This window comes from Daldinia loculata (genome assembly GCF_022478755.1).
Source record: "Daldinia loculata strain CBS 113971 unplaced genomic scaffold F4817scaffold_31, whole genome shotgun sequence".
In the NCBI taxonomy this organism is placed as follows: Eukaryota; Fungi; Ascomycota; class Sordariomycetes; order Xylariales; family Hypoxylaceae; genus Daldinia; species Daldinia loculata.
Window position 1 is genome coordinate 45,822 of NW_026054885.1, and position 22,668 is coordinate 68,489.

Sequence of the window (22,668 nt, forward strand, 5' to 3'; positions counted from 1 at the left end):
TAGGAGGTTATATGAATGGTTTCAGGGTGCTGAATAAAAATTATACTTGAGAACATTTTAAATTTCTACGTACGGCGGGCGGTATCCGTACACACTTCCAAAAAGAATAAGGCCAAAAAAATTTTGGTTTTACCACGGAGTAGGTAAATATTATGGTTGATAAGTGATAAGCAATTGAATAAAAATGCAAAAAGATGAGTGCTCAGTATGAGGGTTGAACTCATGACCTTCGCATTTACTTGATATTTCCGAATTGGAGATATTAGTACGACGCTCTAACCAACTGAGCTAACCGAGCTGTTATAAGTGGGATTACCAAAATCGCTTATATTCCAACGATCTTTTGGGGGAACTTTTCAGGGATTACGTACGCTATGAATGATGACCTTGGGTAGAATCTCCATTCTAGCTCCCCTTTACATGCGACGGTTCTCATTTCAATCTCCCCGCAACGGCCGATTAAAGCGCTATTCGCAGTTGATACTGCCACTGGTTTAGTACAGCGCGAAGACCTTAAGAAACATTTCAGGGGATTTATTGGACTCGGTAATAAGATTGAAAATCGTAAATACCTAGGTACATAGTAAATTTCCTTGCATTTGATTATTTGGGACCTCCATTCTACTATTGCAACATAGGTATTCATGTTAATTTAGACATCATGCCTCATCAGCGACTAGAACCTCCCGTGAGACAATATCCACACAATTGCATAAATCGCTCTCGAGCCTCCCAATGGCTCATATGAGCTGCGTTCTCAAGAGTCGCCCATCGAACCTTGGCAATACTATTAAACCACGGCTCGACACACAAGTCCGCCGGCTCGTCGTATTGCCCGTTTAGGAGCAAGGTTTCTACCTCGATGTTATGAGCACCTTTCCAGCCCTCCTAGTCCTTGAAAGAGCCGACGACGACGAATTTAGATGGTCGTTGCCTTGGGATATATGTCAGGTTAGGTGTAGGTATAGATAGGATGCTTTGAGAAACTTACATAGTCACTCAGGGGGAAGCTCGAGGACTTTGCGACAGACAGCCTCCGCGAAAAGAGGCATACTTGCAGGCGCGCCCGCGAGCACTAGTTTCTTCAGCCCCTGTGGCCGGCGCGACGCATATGCGCCGCCTTAGCTCTGGCTAAAGATGCAGTGGCAAGTAGTCGATGAGACTGTCGAGCTCTTGGATGAAGAGGTCGAAGGTCTAGAATGATGTGTCGCCCACTTTCTCCCGGAAGTGTGTGGAGCGGCCGTAGTCGATTTGGTCGTGGAATATAATTGGGATGCTGTGCTGCTCGTACAGGTCGGTGAGTGAGACAGGTATTTACTCGTGGCTGGTACCTGGACCGCCGTGTAGCGCGATGAGAGGAGGTGTGTTAAGAGTACCGATGATTTCGTACCAGGTCTTGCCGGGCTTGGTTGACCCTGGGACTTCAAGTGAGATTTCTTCTTCCGAGGAGTGCTGTGCAGCCATATTTGGAGTTTTAAGATTATTGAACTTGTGAAGGTTCGCAGTGTTGGAGTGAGTGTCAGGTTGAAAAGTAAAGGGGGGTCAAATAAGGATTGCGAGTTAAGTAGAAGGCAACAAATACCTACGCAAGGAGAGGTTGGCTAGAGGGCTCTTTATTAGATGCTGTGCCCAAATAGTATGAGTAGTATGGTGATAAGTACGACCTTGAAATAAAGATATAGAGTTTTTAGGGAGATATTTCCTTGCTTCAAAAGTAGGGATCTATTCTATGCTATGATGATCGGAGTTAAGTAGTGAATCACGGGGTAGTTATTCTATAGCCTTTGCTTCCGGTTTGTTCAGTTTAGACAGTCTTAAACAATAGACGACATGCCCTAGTTATAGGGGGTTTGGGTAGGTTATCAGGATATTCTTCTCCAAAGCTCGTTGGCTAACAACTGAGGTCTGTCGAAGAGCAATTATGAACGTTATAACTTGGCCTCTTATCTATATTCTTTAAGCAATGTAAAGGATGAATGCTGCAAGAGATATTCAACCAACCATTACTATCGCCTCTTACTAGACGATATAAACTCATTACACAGCAAGCTATCTACTCTAGAGTCTAGAATCTTATATTTAGTATACCAATCAAGTCTAGATATTCCTACTAGAGTTTTATGGATTAAAAGAGCACTGGGACTTCTTACCTACATCCTTAAAGTATCACATAAATCAGCTAAGAGTGTTAATGTATGCGCTGCAAGTGTGTTTGGAGTGATGTATCAAGTACACACTAGAGTCTGTCTAATACGAAGAGTGGATCTCTGTCTATACCAAAGAGATCTCTATGTCTGGTACTTTAACGGTGTGGTAATGGGGCAATGTTGATTTACGACGTATGTAATTGGTGTAATTAATCATTTCCTTATGTCGCTTCCTCTTGCTTTGAGAGCCGTAAATCGGCTTAGAGGCTTCCTAATGTAATATCGACCTAACGCAGTCTAATACCTTAGCTAAACTAGGCTAATTCTAAGGGGTCTACCTCATAATTGGGGTAACACTGCTGCCAGCTGCATCCTTATGTAATAATAGATAATACTACATGTAATACCAAAGATAATTCAGGGGTCGAGGCTGATGGTATGGATGCATGTGTGACGTCAAGGATATTGGAGCTCAGCCTCTCGCTTCCGCCGACAAAACTCCATACACTTTTCATCTTAGTCCTCGCATTCGCCTTTCCCTAATTCAAGCCAATTCCTTTTAATAATTCCTATGAATTAACATTGTTTCTTCTTGTAATCCTTGTACTTAGCGACTGTTGGCCTTGGGCACAGAATGGAATCGATAACTTGACAATAGCCACGATTGCTTTCGAGTCCAAGTATTTCCTTTACAGTTCTCTTGAAGGTATAAGCAATTATGCCGAGTGCCCACGAGGCCTTCAAGGCTCTCGGCCCTATCAATTGGGACGACGTTCCCCAGGACCAGCTTGATACTTTCTTCAAAGACGCATTCGCCGACGCACAATGCATAATCGATTCTATCCCGGTATCCTCCTCGTCCCTACAACATATGGGCTTGCCACGGTCAGCCACTGACACGAATCTTACCTCATTACCCAACAGAGACTCGAACCTATCAGACCGTACGGCGCAACTGAGAAAAGAATGGAAAGAATGCAAGATTAACCCGCGCGAAAATCCACTGGGATTGGATGTTTATAAACTGGCTGCTAAGGACGGAAAGGGTGCTTGGTTTGCTAGACGCAGCGTCCACGATGGCTTCACCTTTGAGAAATGGAAATTGGGATTAGAGAAGGAGTTTGATGAGAGTTTAAAAATAGAAGGAGGACCTGGCGCGGGGAGCATTAGAGGGATTGGTGCTGATAGAAAGATCGTCAACCAAACTGTTGAAGACATCGGCAAGATGCGGGGTACGTCTACTACGACTACCACTACCGCCTTCAAGACTTGATGGAGCTAACCAATTACTTTAGTCTATCAACTGTCAGCTCAATTCCCCGGACCAACAGCACCTCGAGACTTTATAGGTCTCCTACTAAGCTCCGAGTCGGTCACCGGTGCTCCTGGTACGCATAGACACTTCATGCTCGTCTCGAAACCGTGCGTTCACCCAGAATGTCCGCCACGGCAGGGCTACATTCGAGGCCAGTATGAGTCTGTCGAGTTTATCCGTGAAATTCGGGTGGAAAAGCCTTTACGGAAAACCCGATCATCAATAGACCTACCTAATGACGAGGTTGCGGCAATGATGCGGAAAACTACCGAAAACCTTAGCAGAGAAGCCACTGTCCGTTCAGCCCGCCAAGCAGCTGATCCCACCAACAGCGAGGGTGGAAGGAAACGAGGGAAGACTATTGGGAGTGCCGACGTTGGAGACGATCGAGAGGAGGACGACCACTACGAGACCATGATCGAATGGTTAATGGTTACTCGAAGTGACCCGGGTGGCAGTGTTCCGCGATTCATGATTGAAAGGGGGACGCCGCCAGGTATTGCCGGCGATGCCAACAAATTAGTCAAATGGATCTCGTCCAAGTCCATCGACGACTTTGCCGAATCCGAATCCGACAATGAAGACGCGAAACCTAAACATAAGGTATCTAATGCCGAGCGAGTAGATTCTGAGAAAACGGTCATAGCGAATTCTACATCAAATACCACTCACCACTCAAAGGCCCCGCGACCATCAGCTACTAAACAGACAGAAGAGATCGAGGAACAGCCTGGCTCTGTGGGTGTTTACGGCATGATAGCAAATGCCTTGAATGCAGCAGCTTCTGCAGCAGCCTCACGCATCCCTAATCCCTTTGGTCCAGTTAACGGTGAAGATGCAGACACGTCGGACCTCGCATCTGAAAACCAGGACGACGACGAATCATCTATCCACAGCTTTCACAGTCTAGAGGGCGAGGGAATAGCCGAAAATGATAATGCATCACAAAAGCCAGGAGAAAGTTCAACCCAGCTTACACCTTCAGTAACTAATGGTGGCGCGGAATCTACAGTCTCAAGCGAATCGCTCGCGGCCCGCTCGACAGCGCCGTCACACCACGAGAAAGAACTTAAGAAACTTGAGGAGCGCAAGCGAAAGACGGAGGAGAAGCTGCGGCGGGCTCAAGAGCGGGCGCTCGCTAAGCGCGGTAATGGAGAGACGGAATCATCCCAGCGTGACGAAGCCGCGGTGCAAAAGCTGCGCGAAAAGCACGAGCGCGAGATAGCAAAGCAGCAAGAGAAGTACCAGCGAGAAATAACGAAGCTAGAAGCGAAGCGCGCGAGCGAGCAGAAGAAGGCCGAGGAACGCCGGCGTAAGACGCTCGAGCGCGAGGAAAAGACCACCTTGGCTATGGAGCTGGATAAGGTGCGAGCCGAGCGCGATATTGCGCACAAGCAGATGGAGATCCTAAAGGAACAGATCGGCGAGCTGCAAGCCCAGAACACGAAGCTGGTCGCGCGCCTGGGCCGCGAGGGTATTACCGTGGATGATAGCGACGGCTCGAGCTCCCTTAGCGGGATTAAGAGGTCTATGACGGTTCAGATGTCAGATCGAGATTCTAGACACGCGAGTACGCTGCGCTCGTAAGCCGAGCGGAACGTCGCCTGCGCGGGCTGTCTCTGTATTTCGGGCAAGGAGAGTTGCGTTGTCCACAAGAACTCATTGAGCTGTACATGGCATAACATACCTGTCGTCGTGGAGGAGGACGGAATTTGCATATACTACCTAGCCTACGTACCACACAAACGGAGGCAAACCGCACATAATACCAACAAGACGAGTTTGAATATCGGCGCGAGAGATACATCGGCGGTAAGGATGGCGATCGAGCTATTCGTAATTCTCGGGTAGGCTACCTTGGTTACTACTACTACTACTACTACTACTACTATTACTATTACTACTACTACTACTAGCCTGCTTGGAGATCTTACGACATAAGACGAGTTCACGAGTACATGAGGAAGTCATTCGGGTGTTTTGTATGTTTAGAGTAGCGAATAGCAAGCAAGCAAAGTCAGTTTGGTTAGACATTAAAAGAATAGTAGAAAGGTTGTCGCGGCGAATAGATAGTGAGAATTTACGTTGAATTTGTATGAATGCGTGTATACATACTCTACGTTAGGCATACACATACATACCATACCCCATTTCCAATATAGCTACCTAGGTATCTAAAGTATCATTCATACAACCCAGCACACATACCAAGCAACAGCCCACTTACCTCCGTCCGCCGACCCTTATCCCTAAACCGCCTTACCGCACCCCTAATCTGTTCGTCTCCAGCTGCCGCAAGCGCAGTGCCACTAACCAGGATCCGCGCGCAGATAGCGAAAACCTCGGGCTTCGAAGTCCAGCCTAGCGGGCCGTCTGTGCCCTCTGCAGCCGCGATGCGTGATAGTGTTTCCAGGCCGGAGAGACACCATTGCGACAGCGCTGCTGTTGCTGAGGAGGAAGATGGCTGGGGAAGAGACGAGAAGATATTGCTCCATCGGTGGGCTTCCCGGACCTCGTCCACGTACAGGTTCTGCTCCTCGATGACGAACAGCGAGTCGTCGAAGCGCATGGCTTCTGTGAGTTGAGCCTCGGCTGGGATCCAGCCTTCCAGGAGTTGTTTGGCGGTCGAGGGGTTAGTGCTTGTAGGGCCTTGTTCTGGTGCTACATAGGAAGATGATGGTGAGGAAGGAAGGTTCCCAGCCATGCGGCAGGCAACGTGAGCTCTGAACTCGTCATTGTCTCCGTAGCGCGCTAGTAGCCAATGCAATAGCCGCCGTCCAGCTTCGACGGAGATGAGGCGCTGGTTCGATAGCAGAGGTGTTGCTACCGCGGCGGCTGCGGCACGGACTTCGTCGTCATCGTCGTTAAGGGCATCGTAGAGGGCTATGAGCCACGGCAGGTGTGCCGAATCGGAGTTCTTCTCAGTCGAGGTTAATTTGAAGGCAATACTTGTCGAAAACGAGTGCATAGCACCGACGGCAGCCATGCGGGTGTCAAATGTCTAGCGAAGATGTAGCTATTAGCTTCGTGTATGATATATATATACCTGATATTCTGGTAGAAATTGTGCTTACCCTATCCGCCATACCGGCGTCGCTTATCATCGCACCCCAAGACCTAAGCCACGGTTCTAGGTCGTTATTGGTTGTCTCCTCAGATCGTAATACTATAACGGCCAACAATGGCCCGCTTACGCGAACGATAGCATCCGATAAGCTTGGATTCATGGGCTTTCCGTAGAGATCTGCCCAGAATTTTGCTATGACCTCGTTGTCCGGAAGATGTTTTAGCCCCTCTGACGCATCGCAGAGCACACTGTCCATGAGAGCTGCGATGTTTTCCAGGGCCATCGTTCGCGGTTCTGGTGCGTCGGTCTCGAAACATACTTGTATATATGTATCGATGAGGTTGCCTCGTGTTTCGATAGACTCCGACGAATCAATAGAAGACATACTTTCCAACATGGAACAGGCAACATTGACGTCTCCCTTTAACGCTGCCACCAGAAGCTGTCTCAAGGTTCCGTCCGCCTTTTTGCTAGATTGCCTCAAAGCTTGTAATAGAGCTGCTTGTCCGAGCCTAATATCTAGTAACGCCGACGGTGCCGCTTTTATACCAGACTGGTTGTTAAGCTCGAACACCCAGGAGGGCAAAATATCCCGAGATTCAACGACAAGACCTCCCTCTGGCGCGTTTCCCGTCCTCTTTAATCTGGTTATGAAGTTGGCAACTTCAATATAGACTGCTCTTGTTTCTGGGCATGTACTAATACTCTCGTTTCTTGAAACTAATTCTGCAAGTATGCCGTGAATTTTACCAACGTTGTAATCTGTAGACTGTTAACTTGGAATGTAGAGTAGCATATGTGAACAATTACACTTACCTGAAAGCTGCTCAGGCATCACCTCAGAAAGCCTCTCAAGCAAGAACTTGATTGTTAAGAGGGCCCCGTGTAGCTTATTTGAGGTTTCAGAACTAGCCAGAAGGTCTGGGATGGAATTAAGCCAGCCCGGCTTAAGGAGAAAGGAACACAAAGTCCGGGCAGCAATTTCTCGGACGTGCCAGATGGGACTTCCCAAGTACCACGCGATGATGTCGTAGAGCTTGTCACGGAACTCCTCCGGTGGCCCAGCGCGACGTATGATATCCAACGACGGGAAAACGGATTCTGCCGTCTGCGTCCCTATTAGGACCCCGCTTGATTGCTGACCCGTCTCCAGGAGGTTCACCAGGAGTACTGGAAGAGCTTTGAATTTACTGTATGGTATCTTGATGGTCCGCCCATCCCAACCTGCTTCGATTGATGTTTTACTCTCGCTGGTGCCGAAGAGGCAATCGATGAGACTTCTCAGGAGCAAGAGACCACAGTTTCGAATTGCCCATCTATAAATATTAGTATAAGTGGGCGTGAATTAGTCACGACTTGAGACTTACATTTCAGATTTGAGACTGCTTGCCGCTAATTCAAGGCAGTCGGTGAGATATGGCTCTGCTCTCTTGCTTAGATACGAGCTCTTGAAGATATCTTTGATACAGTTTAGGGCGTGTACTTGTGGTAAATTTGATCCATCAGTCTCAGATGCGAGCGCTGGTCGACGACCAATATCTTGCAGGTTGCGAATGACATCCTCAAAAGATGGACGGTTCGCATTAGAAGAAAGTATACCAACGATAAGAGCTGGGATACCAGCTGATCTTCGAGTGGTAGAAGCTTGCGTGTGAATGCAAGTCAGCGCTCCCTATATGAGTCTTAGTATGTATCCGTAGTTTCAAGGTGTTGAGATCTACTAACCTCATACCATTGGTCTAAGAACCCGGATTTGTCACTTGAAGGATGCGGGAACCATTTTACGAGCTGGCAACAACTAGTAAATGTCTGTGATACTGTTGTGAATGCTCCTCGGTGTCGCAAATTCGATAGTTCATCAAATGTGAGCACTCCAATCGCCTCGAAGTTAGCTCTTGAAGGAGCCAGAAGCTCAGGGCCCTGGTGGCTAGCGTTGCTTGCAATAGCACGCATCAAATTACTTGAAATAATTAGTGGTTACTTTGATGAATGTTTATCGAGGCACTTGGATGAATGTTTATCGAGGCCTTACCTTGACTCGTGGATTGCCCGGAAGCTGTAACTAAGCAAGTCCTTAGTGTCGAGTCCCTCAACCTCCTCGAGCTCTTCCGGCAGATGGCCTTCCGGAGAGTCATCGCAAAGAACATGTCGCACAGCCCGCCATATTCTCTGGCAGCATGCAATAGCACGATCCTGTATTTTAGCCAGGGCCTCGATATCTTCCCTGGAGAACTTCATAGTTGAGAATGAGTTCCATATATACCTATGCCCCTAGGTGAGTATTCATTTTCCGAAAATAGCTTATGTGATCTGAACATACCTCAGAGATGCGAAGCTACCGTGTACTGGCGCCTGTAACACCGCATTGGCGAGGTCTTGTTCGGCAGCAGAGAGTTTAGTCTCGAGGCTTGACAGAATTGTAAATGGAATTCGCATTCGTTCCTCTGAGTTTATACTCCAGCGGCAAAGAAGCTCAAATGAGCGAGCGGCGCCGTCAGAGTGGTCAGCGCGGGCGGTTCGCCGAGCAAGCTCATCAGCCTTGTTGCAAAAGCTCCGCAACTCCTCGATAGGCGTTTTCCCTAGTTCCTTCATCTGTTTTTGTAGCTCTGGGTTCCCAATTTCGGGCGAGAGTGCCATCACTAAGGAGGCAGCAGTCTCTCGTACATCATCAAATGGATCCATAATGAGATCTAGGATAGAGCGAAACCACGTCACATCAATGAGCAAAGTACTCAACTCATAAGAGTTAAGTATAGCACTCCCATGGGATGGAGCCGGCTTGGCGATGAATACCATGGCCTTCAATGCTGTTATATGTCGCTGATAGGATGTAGTAGGAGCAAGCTCGTTCTTAAGAAATCCTACATACCAAGAAGCAAAGTCCTCGTGTTGGCGCAATACGGCGTTTAGCTTTGCTACTGTGTCATTTTGATGTCTCTCTAATTGACTATCCTTATCCCCTCTGTTCGATTTCGCCTTATTGATCTTCTTAGAAATGCGGTCAGCTTCTCGCCGTAGCGACTCGATAGTATTTTGAATACGTTTGATCATATTTCTCGAATGTCCAAGAACATCATAACGCATTTTTGGATCAGAATCTTCATAAAATGACGGCAAATACTGCTTGAGTAGCTCGATAGCTTCTGTTGTGTATGGTTTTGTTGTGGATGGAGATGCTATGAGAAGTGAGACGGCCGATGTACGTGCTTCTTGAGAGTCATGGCACAGAACTCTTTCCAATACGTCTGCTCGAAGTTGGAAACCCGATTGAGAGTCCTGTTCTGATTCTTTGTGTCATTTAGCAGACCCTCTAACAATTTTGGGTGTCAGATGGCGACAGCTTACCACGACCTGGTTCATCCACTACCCCAACCTTCTTTCCTGCTTCAAGCATGGCAAGCCAGAGCATCGAATTGAGGTCCCAACCATTGCTGTCCTTGCTAGTAAGTCTTTGGAGCGACGATAAATGGCGAAGGTACACTAGAGAGCCTGCTCGATCAACATTGAACAACTGAACAAAAATGTAAAATTTAATTGGCTCGAGATAATCAAGGTTTATCTGCAAACCCCTATATATGAACCTATGCCATGTGTTAGGTTCATGTCTGACGTCTTTATCCTCGTACCAAGAGCTAGTGAAGATTGTAACGAGAAGATTTCCAACTACATGACACAGATAATGTAGTTCCATCCAAGCGAAGATGCTGGCGACGAAAGCATCCCAGACATCTTCATCTAGAGGTAGACCGTGAATCTCGTTATAAAGCTCTAAGATGCTGCATAAATATACCAATTTCTTCTGGATGAAGCAGTCTAAGACGACCATGGCAGATTTTACTGACGGCCGAGATGACTGTTGTGTGATTGTGGATACGGTGGTATTCAATATAATTGCCTTGACGGAAGCACCAACCTCTGGTCTAGGATTGTTGGATATCAGATATGCAAGATAATCCAGGATGAGCCTCATGGATCGATGGGAATCTTTTTCATTCCATTCCATAAAAAAGTCGAAAAGTCTCATGGCAGTATCCTCCGCAAATGCAAAATTTTGCAGTGTGGGCTTAGAAGACTTTGAACATTGCTCAATGAAGCCGTGAAGTTTCACGCAAGCGTTCCCGGAATACTGCCTCGGTTTTGCGGCACATATAATAAGCTCCTCGAACATAACTTGCCTAAGGAGTTTATGTAAACGCAGGACCAGCTTTGCAGTATTAGTTCATACTCACCATAGTTGCAGCTCCTCAGGCTGTTCTTCAAGCCAAGAGACGGCATGTTTCGGGTTGAAGTTAGTCTCACTAACTTGAGTAGCCATTGAGGACTTCATCGCGTATTAGGGTGGTGATGATAGGCCAACGTATGGCCTCCTCTCCCCTTTCGAGATATGCCCGCTTTAAGAAACTTATTCTCTTCTAGATTTGGATATTCCGTCGATATTATTGGGTAGGAATTGGGAGAAGAGAACATGGGTGGTTTTGTAACTGAGTCACCATATTTAGAGACTTATATAGTCTATGGATGTCCTCGAAATATATTTCACTGTTATGAAATAGAGTATAAAATATTATAATCTATTAGGTTAATTGTGTCTTGTGAGGTTTGATGCACTCCATCTGTAATCTTGTTATGCAGTTAATGAAGCCTAGAAAAACCCTGTAAATTTTGAGTTTAGGTTAAAGGTACGTACCTAATATCTAATAGGTTAGGTACCTCCTAACCTATCTGATAATGGATGTGGCGCACGAGCGATAATTCAATGACCTGGTATCCACTTATGCCACTTATGCCACTCATCTACGCAAGGAAACTTTTTTTTCAATGGGCGAAAGCTTCAGTCACTTTCCATCTGCCCTGGACCTGCGATTTCGCATACTGCGAGAAGAGACACGGCGGCGACATACCCCGTAGCATATATTTCTCTTCTTGCCCAATCTTATAGCATTATAATTGCACCCGACAGCATGTCCATTTGGGATGCGCTCACCGGACGAAAGTCCTCATCTTCACAATCGTCATCTCCCACCTCCGCTTCTGCGCCCGCACCGACCGAAAACCTCACCCCAGCTCCCTTCAACCCGGAAGATGCGCAAGGAGTAGACTCCTTCTTAAAGAGCTCCGCGTTTGCCGATCCCTCCTTATTACACCCCCTAGCAGGCTTAGACAAGGACAGCTTAGAATACTTAAGCTTAGAGGATACCGCTCTGTCAGATCTTCCCGGCGCACACTCGGCGATCCCTTCCCGAGGTTTTAGTGACGATTTGTGTTATGGAACCGGTATCACATACCTCACGGCACTATCAATAGGGGGTCTGTGGGGACTCCAAGAGGGATTGAGAAGATCTTCGGGTCAACCGCCGAAGCTACGTCTAAACTCGGTCCTGAATGCCGTTACACGGAGAGGACCGTTCCTTGGTAATTCTGCGGGTGTCGTCGCCATCACGTATAATTGTTTCAACTCGGGCATCGGCTATCTCAGAGGGAAGCACGACTCCGCAAATACCATAGCAGCAGGTATTTTAAGCGGCATGTTATTCAAGAGTACGAGGGGGCTACGGCCAATGTTGATCTCGGGTGGTATTGTGGGCTCAATAGCAGGAGTATGGGCGGTATGAACCCTGAGTGACCCCGAGTGTTTGGCCAATGATTATAACTAATTCTCCTACTAGGTCACGAAGAAAGTTGTGCTATCTCCGGGGACTCAAGGGCACGAGCAACACCTTTAGGTCTAATGATATATGCTAAGTACTAGATACGTTAATTCTCAGCTCGGGAATGCGGCCAAGGATATGGCTATGTATGATATTGAGCCCGAGAACTAGGCCTTGCGCCGCACGATATCGCGATTTAATTGGGTGAACAAGTTTACGAGTTGGTTGTGGAACGATGGATGATCTCTCCTCCGGCTTTGGCATGTGTATAAAATAGGTGGTTAAGAGCATTAGAAAGCATCCACGGTCGTGGATAGGTAGGCGTTCAAGTCGGCAACGGGACGGAATTGAATTTCCAATTTTGAACGAAGCAAAATTACATATGCCAAGTAGCTTAGGTACAACGCGTGACGTCAGGAGAAAAGGGCAAAGAAACGACAGGAAGTGACACCCTTTCTTAAGCCCCTATCTGTACTTGGGTGTTACCTGCCCACCTTAGGACATATGCACATTGTGTACCTACATAACCTTAGGCATCAGCAGTTGTCAATACATACCTTAGGTAGCCCGACAGGGAAGGGAGCAAGCTGGGTGCCTACTCACATATGTATGAGTATCCTAGATATGCACCTGCCGTAGGTGCCTAGGTACCTAAGACACATAGCAATATCCCGCTTATTTATCTACCTTCTCCCATTAGCCAATAAGGTTATCTTTTACTCCTCTATCTTTCTCAAATATTCCCATTTTTCACCATCATCTAAGCAAGTCAACCAAGAATCGACCAAGAACTCATCTATCTACCCCTAACTATGTCTCTGTCATCCTCTGCAGCCGACTAGGAAGCGGCACAGCGGACTAAGGAGGAACTCGTCGACAACTGCATCCAAACATGGCTGTCTAATGGGGTAGGCATTGGGTCGTTCGAGGATTTGGCTACCCATCAATTCCAATTTAGCGATACTGATCTTCCGATTCAATTTCCAAGCATAGGCTTAGAGCAGAAGGGGGGTTATCGCTCAGTCACTCTAGATGACAGACCTTCCAAGGACCCGGAAATCCTAGAACAACGACAGAGGCTCCGTGATTTATTAGAAGGAAATGAACCGCTTTCTAGAGCCGTCGACTATATACTGGAGCAAGAAATCGACCAACGGGAGCTGCTCGCATTCGAATCCGAATCCATCTTCGAAATACCTTTGGCATCCACGCTTAGTTTTCACGACAAGGTACATCATGACATCATTCACAGCTTTGTCATGTCATTAACCAGTTACGCTTAGGTCCATCTTATAGCCAGACATAGGCTTCTAGAAAGTGAACTGAAGCCTTCGCCTGAACCTCAAATTAGGGTTACCCCTAAGCATGAGCCGAACGTAGACCCTCAGGTGAATATGTCTATGCTCCGAGTTACAGCAATGAATACACTTCACCTCGAGAGTTTTTTCGCGCCCTTGTCACCTGAGTATTGCCTAGAGTGTTTCCATGCCCTCCTCGAGGAAGTAGCTGAGCCATATGCCAGTATTGGAATCTCGAACCGCGAAATACTTGATCATGATCTCTACGGTACATCGGACGATAGTGAGACACGTTTCTTGACTGAATCTGGAAATGACGAGTGGGATCGGTCGTGGCGATTAAGGTCAGAGCTTAGCAATGAGCAGCTCGCGAGCTGGTCTTATAGACTTTCAGATGCCCCTGGTAATCATGTTCAGAAGTCGGCAAGACTCTATACAGATTGGCTTTGCGTCGACACCAAGGAGCAATATGAAAGAATGTCTTCATTAATCAAGGAACGCAATCTTTCTGCCGTGTTCATCCGCGTAAGTTATTTACTATCTATCGTAGGTCTAAGCTAACCGAACGCTAGACTTGGAAAATCGACGAAGCGAAGCGCGTAGCTCAGGCGAATGAAGCCAAATGCAAACCCTCACGTCAAAATAGCCCCCCTCCAAACAAACACTCGGCTCAGGGCAGTGGCACACAGGGAGATTATTCGGTATCGACAGACCAATCATTGGTTCCGGGTGAAGAAAGGGGGCTCCAGGATTTTGGTAATATGGAAGTGGATATCCTTTCTGAATCTAAAGTACGAAAATAATAGGCTCTATCTTGGCGAATAGCATCTGAGCTAGGACAGTGTATCACGGAACCCAAACGAATAATTTTCGTTTGTGGTAATACACGGTGATGTGTGAATGGAGTCAAGAAATACGGGGGCAGTATACGTCTTTGCTACTGTTTTGTATGGGACCGGTCATTGATACCGATGCCTTGATGCGAATACAATTCTTAATAAAAATGTGTGTAATGCAGTTCCGCAACTAATTCCGAGATTTCATTAAGTAGTGCTAAATAGCTTAACTAACCTAGCTTCAACAAAGTATAAGAAAGGGGTGTAAACTACCCAGGAAGCATGTCTATGGTAGTAATAAGTCATAACAGCAAACATTTTGACGTTCTATGGTTACGATTTTAAAATCAAGATTGTTTAATGATAACATTTTAATGATAGCATCCCGTTCCTTCCCAGGCCTAGGCACCGACAATATTGCTAACCTATCATACATCCGCCCTTACGAACAGAACAACTCCTAGCAGGGAGTTCACCTGCAAATTTGTCATGCTAAAATAAACGATACCTAAACGATCAATACTATCCACTCGAGATTCCATATCTATTTCTTCTTTACCCGTTGTAGAGGACACCACAACATCACCAACGACAGCGCCAACATGTGTTTTCCTTGTTGGTCAGTTAAAGATATCTATGTCGAGGAGGACCCCCCGGCGGAACAGCAGATGATCCAGTACGTATGGGACGGTACTAGATGGGTTGCCATCATAGGTGATACTGTAAGTGGTTATTTTCTTTAGTCTTGCGATGATGCATTGAAACAATGGCCCTCCAAAAGCAGCTATGGACTGGGACAGCTGGACTGGCGACAAGCAGGACTAGAGAAATTTCCAAAGCAGGGACAAAAGAAACACGAAGAACCTCGAGAGACAATCCTAGTATTCCAGGGACACTTTTACTGTGCAGCATAGTGCAACAAGGCACAAATCAGTACATTTACCTTTTTCCCGTTGGTTACCCAGGTACTATGTACAGTTACTATGTACAGTTACCACGTACATTTACCACGTACACTTACCATCACTCCAATATCTTCCCTTTCCCACCTGCCCCTAGTTTTTTTTCCCCTTGAAAAAGGCGGAATCTTCGACTAGTGGCAACTGCCTTGAAACCTGGCTCTCTTTTTACTCCTAAGGAAGGAACATATTTAGTCGGCCCACTGTGCGGAAGGTCATTACCAATTCTTATTCCAAAGTGTCCCCCTTTTTAAACAGTTCACACTGGACAACCCCCGTTGCCGGCTACTGCCTGCAGGTTGTTCACCATGGGTACCGCCCCTAGATCCCCCAACCCAGGAGATAACAAGCATAAGAAATCTTCTTCTACTTCTCCCTATACCACCACCACTACTTTCATTAATAAACCTTCCAATAAATCCTCCAACACTACCACTGCCAACCCTAAGATTCCGGTGCGTCAGCCTACACCCACCACTTCTGGTAATCAAGGCGACAACGACGCCCATTCGGCATATCAGACTCCAGGCCCCGGATTTAACCATACCGTCGCGAACATACCTGGTATCGGATTGGTTTACGACGGCGGACACTCCAATCCCGTACACGGCTTCAACCCAGCCGCTGGTCCCCAACCTCCAGTGCATCATCAAACTCCTGGAATTGCTCCTCCTCAGGTCCTGCCACCTGGTTTTGCCCAGAGCCCCTTTCAGTCTTTCCCTCAATTTGGTCCTGTAAGCAACAGCCAAAACCCAGTCATGGCATACACCACCGGCTCCATGCCCAACCAGGGCCAGCACTTCCAGCCTCCCGTGCCAGACACCACCTATGGTCCCATCCCGCACACTTACCATCCCCGCTTCGATAATAAGCCCGCTCCCGGCCAGTATGTGATGATTGAAGGCCAGCTCTACGTTGTCGCTTCTGGTCCTCCTGGCCCTCCTGGCGGTGCCCAAGTTCAATACGTGCCCATGCAACAGGTATATCCTATTCCCACACAAGACTCGTCAAGCGCTTTGCCTGCATTCCAAGCTACTCCATGCTACATTATTCGAGAGACCGAGTCCCAGCCTAATTGTTATCCCCTCAATGCAAGTTTCATCCGAACGTTCAGAAGCGCACTAGCCGTGCTAGCGAATGCGCCCTGTTGCCTGTCCCAATTCAGATAGATGGTCCTATCAGAACATAACATGATCTGATTTTCCTTTCTGTTCATTAGCTGACTTATCCGAACCTTGCTCTTATATAAACATAGAAGCTAACTCTTTCCTCTCTAGCAGCCGCAGTCTGGTGCTGGTGCACCTATCGTGATCCAGCAGGGTTCCCAGCAGCCCATCTTCGTTCAAGGCCAGCCAGGTTTCCCCGCAGCTCCAATGACCGCCCAGCCCGCCGCATTTCCTGCTATGATGGCTCCGCTCGGTACCCCGGTAGTCATTGGAGGTCCCCCCGATGTCATAGCTCCCGGTTCTGCCCCGGACGTGATGGGAATTGGAAAGACTGCAACCGAGATTCAGATGGAGCAGTACCACACAGCTCTCAATACCGGGGCTCTTGAAGGCCAGGACATCGCCCCTGCCGATCCTGATCCGTCCCGCATGTACTATTGCCGAGAGCTTGATGGCGCATGGACTCTCCGCAACCGTTTCTGTATCGACAACATGGGTGACTGTCGTTGGTACGTCAAGCCTGGCGGCATCTTCTATGCCGTTCGCTTAGCCGACTGAAGGGTGTTTACTGGTAAGATCCTTAAATGTCTCGAAAGTGTATACACATTAGCTGATATATCTAGGCATTGCTCGACTCTTTCCGCTTTTATGCAATACTTTCGTACATTCTCGTGCGATGCGTTGTGTTTCTCGATGACTTCTGTCCATCGGTAGGCCCCCTTTCATCCCCTGGCTGTAACGCCAACTGATGTATATTACCAAGGTCATATGCTTCCCTGGCCTCTCAATAGGGTCGTTAGAATACGGTTTCAATCTTTAAGATCAAGTGAGTTGAGACTGCCAACTACCATCCAAATGAAATAAGCACTTGCTAACAAATTGATTTGTGCGCAGACGTCAGACACCGTCTTCACGATGCGTTACGAAAAGACAGGCCGGGGAAATGACTTGGATGGAATGATGGATGACAGCAGTCTTTGCGGTTTTTTCCTAATGCATACTGGTTTCCCTTTTGTGATGACACTTGACTTCAGGTCGACTATTATTTCCTAAATAGCACTCTGGCATAGATCTTGCTCCCATGAGATACATAGGTATTGCATTGCCAAGAGCACCAGCAGCTTGAGATTTTCCAGAAGCTAGGAGAAGTTGAGAGATAGTCTACTTATCAGTACTTAAGGCAAGGTGATGCGAAACCCCCTTCCTCTCCTACTACTATCTTTAATATTCTCAGCTCGTTTACTTTTTCGCACGGCATTCACGGATTTCTCTAGCTCTGCATTGATAGTTGCACATCAATAGGAAGCATTATTCCTATTAGTAATTATGATATTATGAGTATGCGATAAACTTATTTTATATGTGAAGTGTTTGGTTTGCGCAGCTAGAGATACGTGTTTGTAGTAATTATGTACGAATGACGAGGTTAGAGTGAAGTAGTCTGAGGCTGAGATAGGGCTTCGCGCTAAGCCCCACCTGTCAGCCCTGGCAGGCGGTTGTTGACAGCTGAGCTCGCCTGTGCTAACCAAAATCTCCTCTTTCTCACCTTTTCCTTCATCTCAAATTATCATCAACCATATTCACAACCTCATTCTGATAGAGCTTGGCTAGTTTGTTCTTCACTATTTCACATTGTTAGCGCCATTATCCGATCTATAATATGACCTAAAGTCGATTGGAATTAGTATAATAGTTACGTTCGTTTCTTACTCTCTAGCCCTTACATACTACTTACCTTCTCTTACTTGTGACTTATTCATCGCATAACCTATATTTGCCTATTTCATAGAGATAGGCCATATTAGTACTAGAGAGCAAGGATATGCGCTGTTCTATTGATCCAGTCATAGCTGTTCGTTCGTCCTCCCCTCCTACCGCTCGGACACCGTTCCCGAGCAACGCCATCTCATGTGTCCTAATCTGCGTAGGGCTAGCTTGCAGCGCTGTAACTAGTTTAACGTCATCGTGTTTGTCTTGCGTATAACAACAACAACAACAAGTAGGGTTGGTTATGTTATACCAAACAGCGACGAGCGATGCGTCCCTCTCGCACCGAGACGCGAAATTCGGGCTGTGATTCCCGAGAACTGCGTTATACCGCTTGCTGTCGTGTAATACAATATACGCCTCGTGGTTTCGGCCCTTTACCGGGAGGCGCGGGGTGGGACGCCGTCCACTATGTACCTACCTATGTACGTTGATCTATCCTGGTGGTCTGGGTATACATAGGGTATCTCCTTCGATCGCCCAAATCTAGATAGCAGGTGGCAGATGGGATGCATATATCCCCGTCTTAGCGAGTTGCCTAACTGTATCGCGCTGCTGCCGGTCCGCCTGGGGTGCGCTTCACCGAGCCGTGGGGTGCTCGCGCATGCCGTGGGATGGAGCATGCACAGCTTCCTGTTTGGGCCGCGGCACTATATACGGTATGGATATGCAGCGCGGCAAATCCTTCGCTCATGCGCGGCATCTAGATGGGGGCCGTCTTATTGCTGTGTAGACCTGCGTGTTATGACCTGCGGGAACGAGGTTGTGCTCCGTCTGTAAAGCCACAGACCGTGCTTGTTTGGAGATCGGATCGTGGTGATCACTCGGCTCCATCGCCTCAAGGCCTTGCGCAAGGTTCTCCCATGTGACGAGAGGTTAACCGTGTGGGCTTATGTCCTCGTCTAGGGGATGGCCCAGTCAAATAGACAGCGGGTATCTCAGACGGCCGTGGAGAAGAAGGAGAAAAAAATCTGGCAGGTGTTTGCTACCGTAGGGCGGATCCTTGTTTGCTTTCCTCGTTGGGGCTAGAATGCCGTTATAGGGACGGCGATGGCGACCGTTACCCCGGATTTGATATGGAAGTACGTGGTGGTATATCTCTGCTGTGCTTCCTCGTACAGTCTTCTTATCAATTTGCTATGTGATCTTAGTGAGTGGTCCTGGGCTTGCCTTGCCCTCTGGGCCAATTTCTTTCTAGGCCCCATGTGTGACTTTCGTTGTGTCTCTCATTTCAATACTCGCATCGAGCCCGATCGTTCATAAACCATGACGCCTAATGATCGTGGCCCCGAGCTGGCCGTCATCGTAGCGGTTTTCCTCGGGCTGTCGTCCATAACGGTAGCTCTTCGCTGCTATGTCCGGGCTCACATTTTGAGGGCTTTCCAGGTTGAGGACTGGTTGGCCGTTGCTACAATGGTAAATCGGCGATAACCAGGGAAGATGATGGATATATCGTAACTAACAAGCCCAGCTTTGCTTCGTATTCTATTCCACCGTTGTCATGCTTAGTATCTCGCACGGGGCGGGCAAGCGTATAAACGATGTTCCTACCGAGAACATCCCCAAAATCCTCAAGGTAATTTGCGCTGAGTGCAAGAGATTGTGAACTAGTGGCTAATTAACTACGACAGATGAGATGGGCGGCAGAAATAATATACGTCGTGACGTCGCTCTTCCTAAAGTTTACCGTCGGGATCTTCCTCTTTCGCATCTGCTCGCAGGTGTGGCAGAAATCGGTGATTTGCACCGTGCTGCTCTTGTATCTCGTCTACCACGTCTTTTACGCCTTCATGACCGCGTTCCAGTGCCAGCCGGTGGCGTATTTCTGGTTTAGATACACCGGCGGCATGGAGGGTAAATGCTGGAGCAACGATTTGGTTATGGGCTGTACGTACGCGGCTGCTAGTATCAACGCTGTTACGGATTGGGTCCTTGGGTTGCTACCCATTGCGATTGTGCGAAATCTCGAGCTGTCGAAGAGGTCGAAGATCTTGGTTTCTTGCACTTTAGCGCTCGGATCGGTGTATGTTACCCCTGCCCCTATCCTCGCTCGGTCGTAAGAACAGGGTTCGCTAATAAAGACGTTCAGCGCCTCAACCGCAACCATCGTCCGCATCCCCTATATCTGGCAGCTAACCCAACCCGGCGACTTTATACATGACTTCTCCGACCTGTCCATCTGGTCTACTATAGAAAACGGACTCGGCCTCATCGCATCGTCGATCGCTACTCTCCGCCCACTAGTCAGGGTGGTGCTCGGGGGCACGCGAGTAGGAACGGCGTCACGGGGACGCCGCTCTTTTTACTCGTGGAGGAGATCGGGGCCGGGCGCGGCGCAGAACGGCAATCAGCAGTACTATAGGATGGAGGACTACTACCGCGACAGCGCTTGCAAGGAACCGGAGCGGGTCAGAGTAAGTGATAGGAAAGTGTCTGATACCGGGTAGATGTTATGTACCTAAGGTAGAAAATGAATAGATTTGAATTAGCGTATAGAGATTGTCTTGTGTGGCTTTTACTGTAGGATGTTAGCTATGCCAGAGGGCCTCTACGCGTGTTATTAACAGTAATTCTAATCATGGCGCAAGGAGTATTCTTTAATGTATAAATACGCAGACATATGAGTAAGTTACTGATACATATGAAGACATATTAGAACAGCTTGTTGTGGACTGAGGCTCTTTCAAGTCGTCCTAGGCTATATAGTCTTGGTAAAGCAGTCCATAATCCCTGATTTGATAATTTGTTAGAATTTACATATACGCTAAGTTGGATATTTAAGACTTAGGATAGCTTGTCATATATAGACCCTGTTTTCCTTGCGGATCAATATGTATTATTATACTGGGAGTTATTATTCGTGTGTTATCGAAGGGGGATATAAGTCAGGTACCTATACCCACCTACCGAAGCTATTCCGGACTAACGCCCCCACCTTCGAGGTCTAACTGCCTTAGGATGCTACGTGACCAACACACAATTGCTATATAGTATTATATTACATTGAAATTTTTCAACAACCAATGGGGCGTGGTGGCAGAGTGGTCTAATGCGCAAGACTAGAAATCTTGTTCCTTCGGGAGCGTCTGTTCGAATCAGGCCCACGTCGCAACATTTACTTTTTGCCAATTTGGTCTTTTTGTCGGTCTTGGTTCAAACGAGGTTATTTTATTAGTCAAGAACTCTAACTGCGCGTGAAACTTACTTAAGCAACATATAACTAGTTAAACTTTCTTTTTTACTTTTAACAAACCTCTCGAGCTACATATCGACACGGTAGATCCTCGGCTCGCATAAGCTTTACGGCAGGTACCCGCAAAGCATCCTCAGATGTATCAAAAGCAGTAAACATAGTCACACTAGAAACTTTCCGCATCTACACCTACACTACGCTACCCCGGACGATGTAATGGTACCAGTCCCTGCACCGCCGAGCACCTCCGCCCTTCCCCTTCCCCTTCCCCTCCCCCCTTCCATTCCGGCTTCCAATCCCGCCCCCGCCCCCAACCCGGACATCGACGGCAATGGCTACCAAGACGCGCTAGACAGGCTTCAGCCCCTGCAGCCCGTCCTCCGGGGCTTCAACCACCGCAACCGGAACCAGCACCGCCGCGCCGCCTGGTGGGCTCCCTTCGGCATGCTGCGGCGCCACGTCGAGAGAGTAGTCGATGAACTACTCGAGGCTGCCGATGCCGTTGCCGCTGCCGCTGCCGCTGCCGCTGCTGCCAAGTCGAAGAGCAAGAAGCGGCGGCGTGACGATGGCGGCGGCGGCGGCGGCGTGGAAAGGAAGGTAAGGGGTCACGTGGAGTGGTTGAGGGACATCTTAGTTCCAAAGTGCTACTTGTACGTTATTCTCCGCTGCCGTCAAGGCTAATGTCCTTCGAGCGATACATCTCAAGACCAAAACCCGCTAACGAACCCCCAGGGCCTTCTCGCAACTAACAGCGGACAACCAATTCGCAACGCTAGGCGTAGTGCTGCTCAGCGCGTTAGCCCAGGTCAACGCCGCCTGCGTGCATCTAGTAGGCGAAGCAGCGGAGGTAAGCCGTGACGAAACTAGCATATCCGTCGCGGATAAGCCTATAGATAGCGGTGCCGCTGCGGTGCGCCTAAAAGAACCCAGCGTCCGAGGAGCTAAGGAGCCGCCCTCCCGGCTCATCTTGACCGAGACGCCCGGCGAGCGCGGGGGCTCGGTAATCTCGCGGGACGAGGTCGCGCGGGCTGCGAAGCTGCGGAGGAAGAACGTACAGGTCGGATCTTCTGATATACCTAGTAATGCGAAGCGGGGTCAGGACCACGGCAATGGCGCCGGGGTTGTAGAGAAACAGCAGGATATATCTTCGAAGACGAAGACTAAGGAGGGTGTAAGACTCGCGAAGAAAAAGAAGACCAAGAAAGGCGGCGACGAGTTCGATAATCTATTCAAGGGCCTATTTTAAGCTAGGGGTAGCACATACATAGCATC

At 48.0% G+C, this 22,668-nt stretch overlaps 8 protein-coding genes and 2 non-coding genes across 10 annotated transcripts; 7 read left to right on the forward strand and 3 right to left on the reverse strand.

Moving 5' to 3' along the window:
* Positions 1–199: 199 nt before the first annotated feature.
* F4817DRAFT_t103 lies at positions 200–298 on the reverse strand. Its single transcript has one exon. It is a non-coding gene; the product is annotated as a tRNA-Ile (tRNA).
* Positions 299–669: 371 nt separating this feature from the next.
* On the reverse strand, positions 670–1,464 carry F4817DRAFT_316820 (uncharacterized protein; the record flags this gene model as incomplete). Its single annotated transcript, XM_049300728.1, has 2 exons — positions 670–854; positions 1,332–1,464. The coding sequence occupies 2 exons, from the start codon at positions 1,462–1,464 to the stop codon at positions 670–672; spliced, it is 318 nt and encodes a 105-aa protein (XP_049158056.1).
* Positions 1,465–2,558: 1,094 nt separating this feature from the next.
* F4817DRAFT_340525 (uncharacterized protein) lies at positions 2,559–5,369 on the forward strand. The gene is made up of 2 exons (XM_049303642.1): positions 2,559–3,379; positions 3,443–5,369. Exons 1-2 carry the CDS (start codon positions 2,866–2,868, stop codon positions 5,047–5,049), a joined length of 2,121 nt encoding a protein of 706 aa, XP_049158057.1. The 5' UTR covers positions 2,559–2,865; the 3' UTR covers positions 5,050–5,369.
* Positions 5,370–5,456: 87 nt separating this feature from the next.
* Positions 5,457–10,963, reverse strand: F4817DRAFT_144688 (putative death-receptor fusion protein-domain-containing protein). Its single transcript, XM_049297902.1, has 9 exons — positions 10,759–10,963; positions 9,875–10,704; positions 8,850–9,816; positions 8,562–8,792; positions 8,255–8,489; positions 7,897–8,201; positions 7,346–7,845; positions 6,537–7,291; positions 5,457–6,463 (listed from the first exon to the last, which is right to left on the reverse strand). Exons 1-9 carry the CDS (start codon positions 10,854–10,856, stop codon positions 5,645–5,647), a joined length of 4,740 nt encoding a protein of 1,579 aa, XP_049158058.1. The 5' UTR covers positions 10,857–10,963; the 3' UTR covers positions 5,457–5,644.
* Positions 10,964–11,331: 368 nt separating this feature from the next.
* F4817DRAFT_340529 (Tim17-domain-containing protein) lies at positions 11,332–12,893 on the forward strand. The gene is made up of 2 exons (XM_049303643.1): positions 11,332–12,135; positions 12,196–12,893. The coding sequence occupies exons 1-2, from the start codon at positions 11,491–11,493 to the stop codon at positions 12,250–12,252; spliced, it is 702 nt and encodes a 233-aa protein (XP_049158059.1). The 5' UTR covers positions 11,332–11,490; the 3' UTR covers positions 12,253–12,893.
* A 20-nt stretch (positions 12,894–12,913) lies between these two features.
* F4817DRAFT_340531 (uncharacterized protein) lies at positions 12,914–14,491 on the forward strand. Its single transcript, XM_049303644.1, has 3 exons — positions 12,914–13,406; positions 13,461–14,000; positions 14,048–14,491. The coding sequence occupies exons 2-3, from the start codon at positions 13,572–13,574 to the stop codon at positions 14,276–14,278; spliced, it is 660 nt and encodes a 219-aa protein (XP_049158060.1). The 5' UTR covers positions 12,914–13,406; positions 13,461–13,571; the 3' UTR covers positions 14,279–14,491.
* A 1,087-nt stretch (positions 14,492–15,578) lies between these two features.
* Positions 15,579–16,994, forward strand: F4817DRAFT_316824 (uncharacterized protein; the record flags this gene model as incomplete). The annotated part of the gene is made up of 2 exons (XM_049300729.1): positions 15,579–16,250; positions 16,548–16,994. The coding sequence occupies 2 exons, from the start codon at positions 15,579–15,581 to the stop codon at positions 16,992–16,994; spliced, it is 1,119 nt and encodes a 372-aa protein (XP_049158061.1).
* Positions 16,995–19,226: 2,232 nt separating this feature from the next.
* Positions 19,227–20,705, forward strand: F4817DRAFT_144780 (uncharacterized protein). Its single transcript, XM_049297903.1, has 4 exons — positions 19,227–19,619; positions 19,675–19,779; positions 19,835–20,226; positions 20,293–20,705. Exons 1-4 carry the CDS (start codon positions 19,470–19,472, stop codon positions 20,648–20,650), a joined length of 1,005 nt encoding a protein of 334 aa, XP_049158062.1. The 5' UTR covers positions 19,227–19,469; the 3' UTR covers positions 20,651–20,705.
* Positions 20,706–21,230: 525 nt separating this feature from the next.
* Positions 21,231–21,312, forward strand: F4817DRAFT_t101. The gene has a single exon. It is a non-coding gene; the product is annotated as a tRNA-Ser (tRNA).
* Positions 21,313–21,612: 300 nt separating this feature from the next.
* On the forward strand, positions 21,613–22,642 carry F4817DRAFT_316826 (uncharacterized protein; the record flags this gene model as incomplete). The annotated part of the gene is made up of 2 exons (XM_049300730.1): positions 21,613–22,046; positions 22,129–22,642. The coding sequence occupies 2 exons, from the start codon at positions 21,613–21,615 to the stop codon at positions 22,640–22,642; spliced, it is 948 nt and encodes a 315-aa protein (XP_049158063.1).
* Between the last annotated feature and the right edge of the window lie 26 nt (positions 22,643–22,668).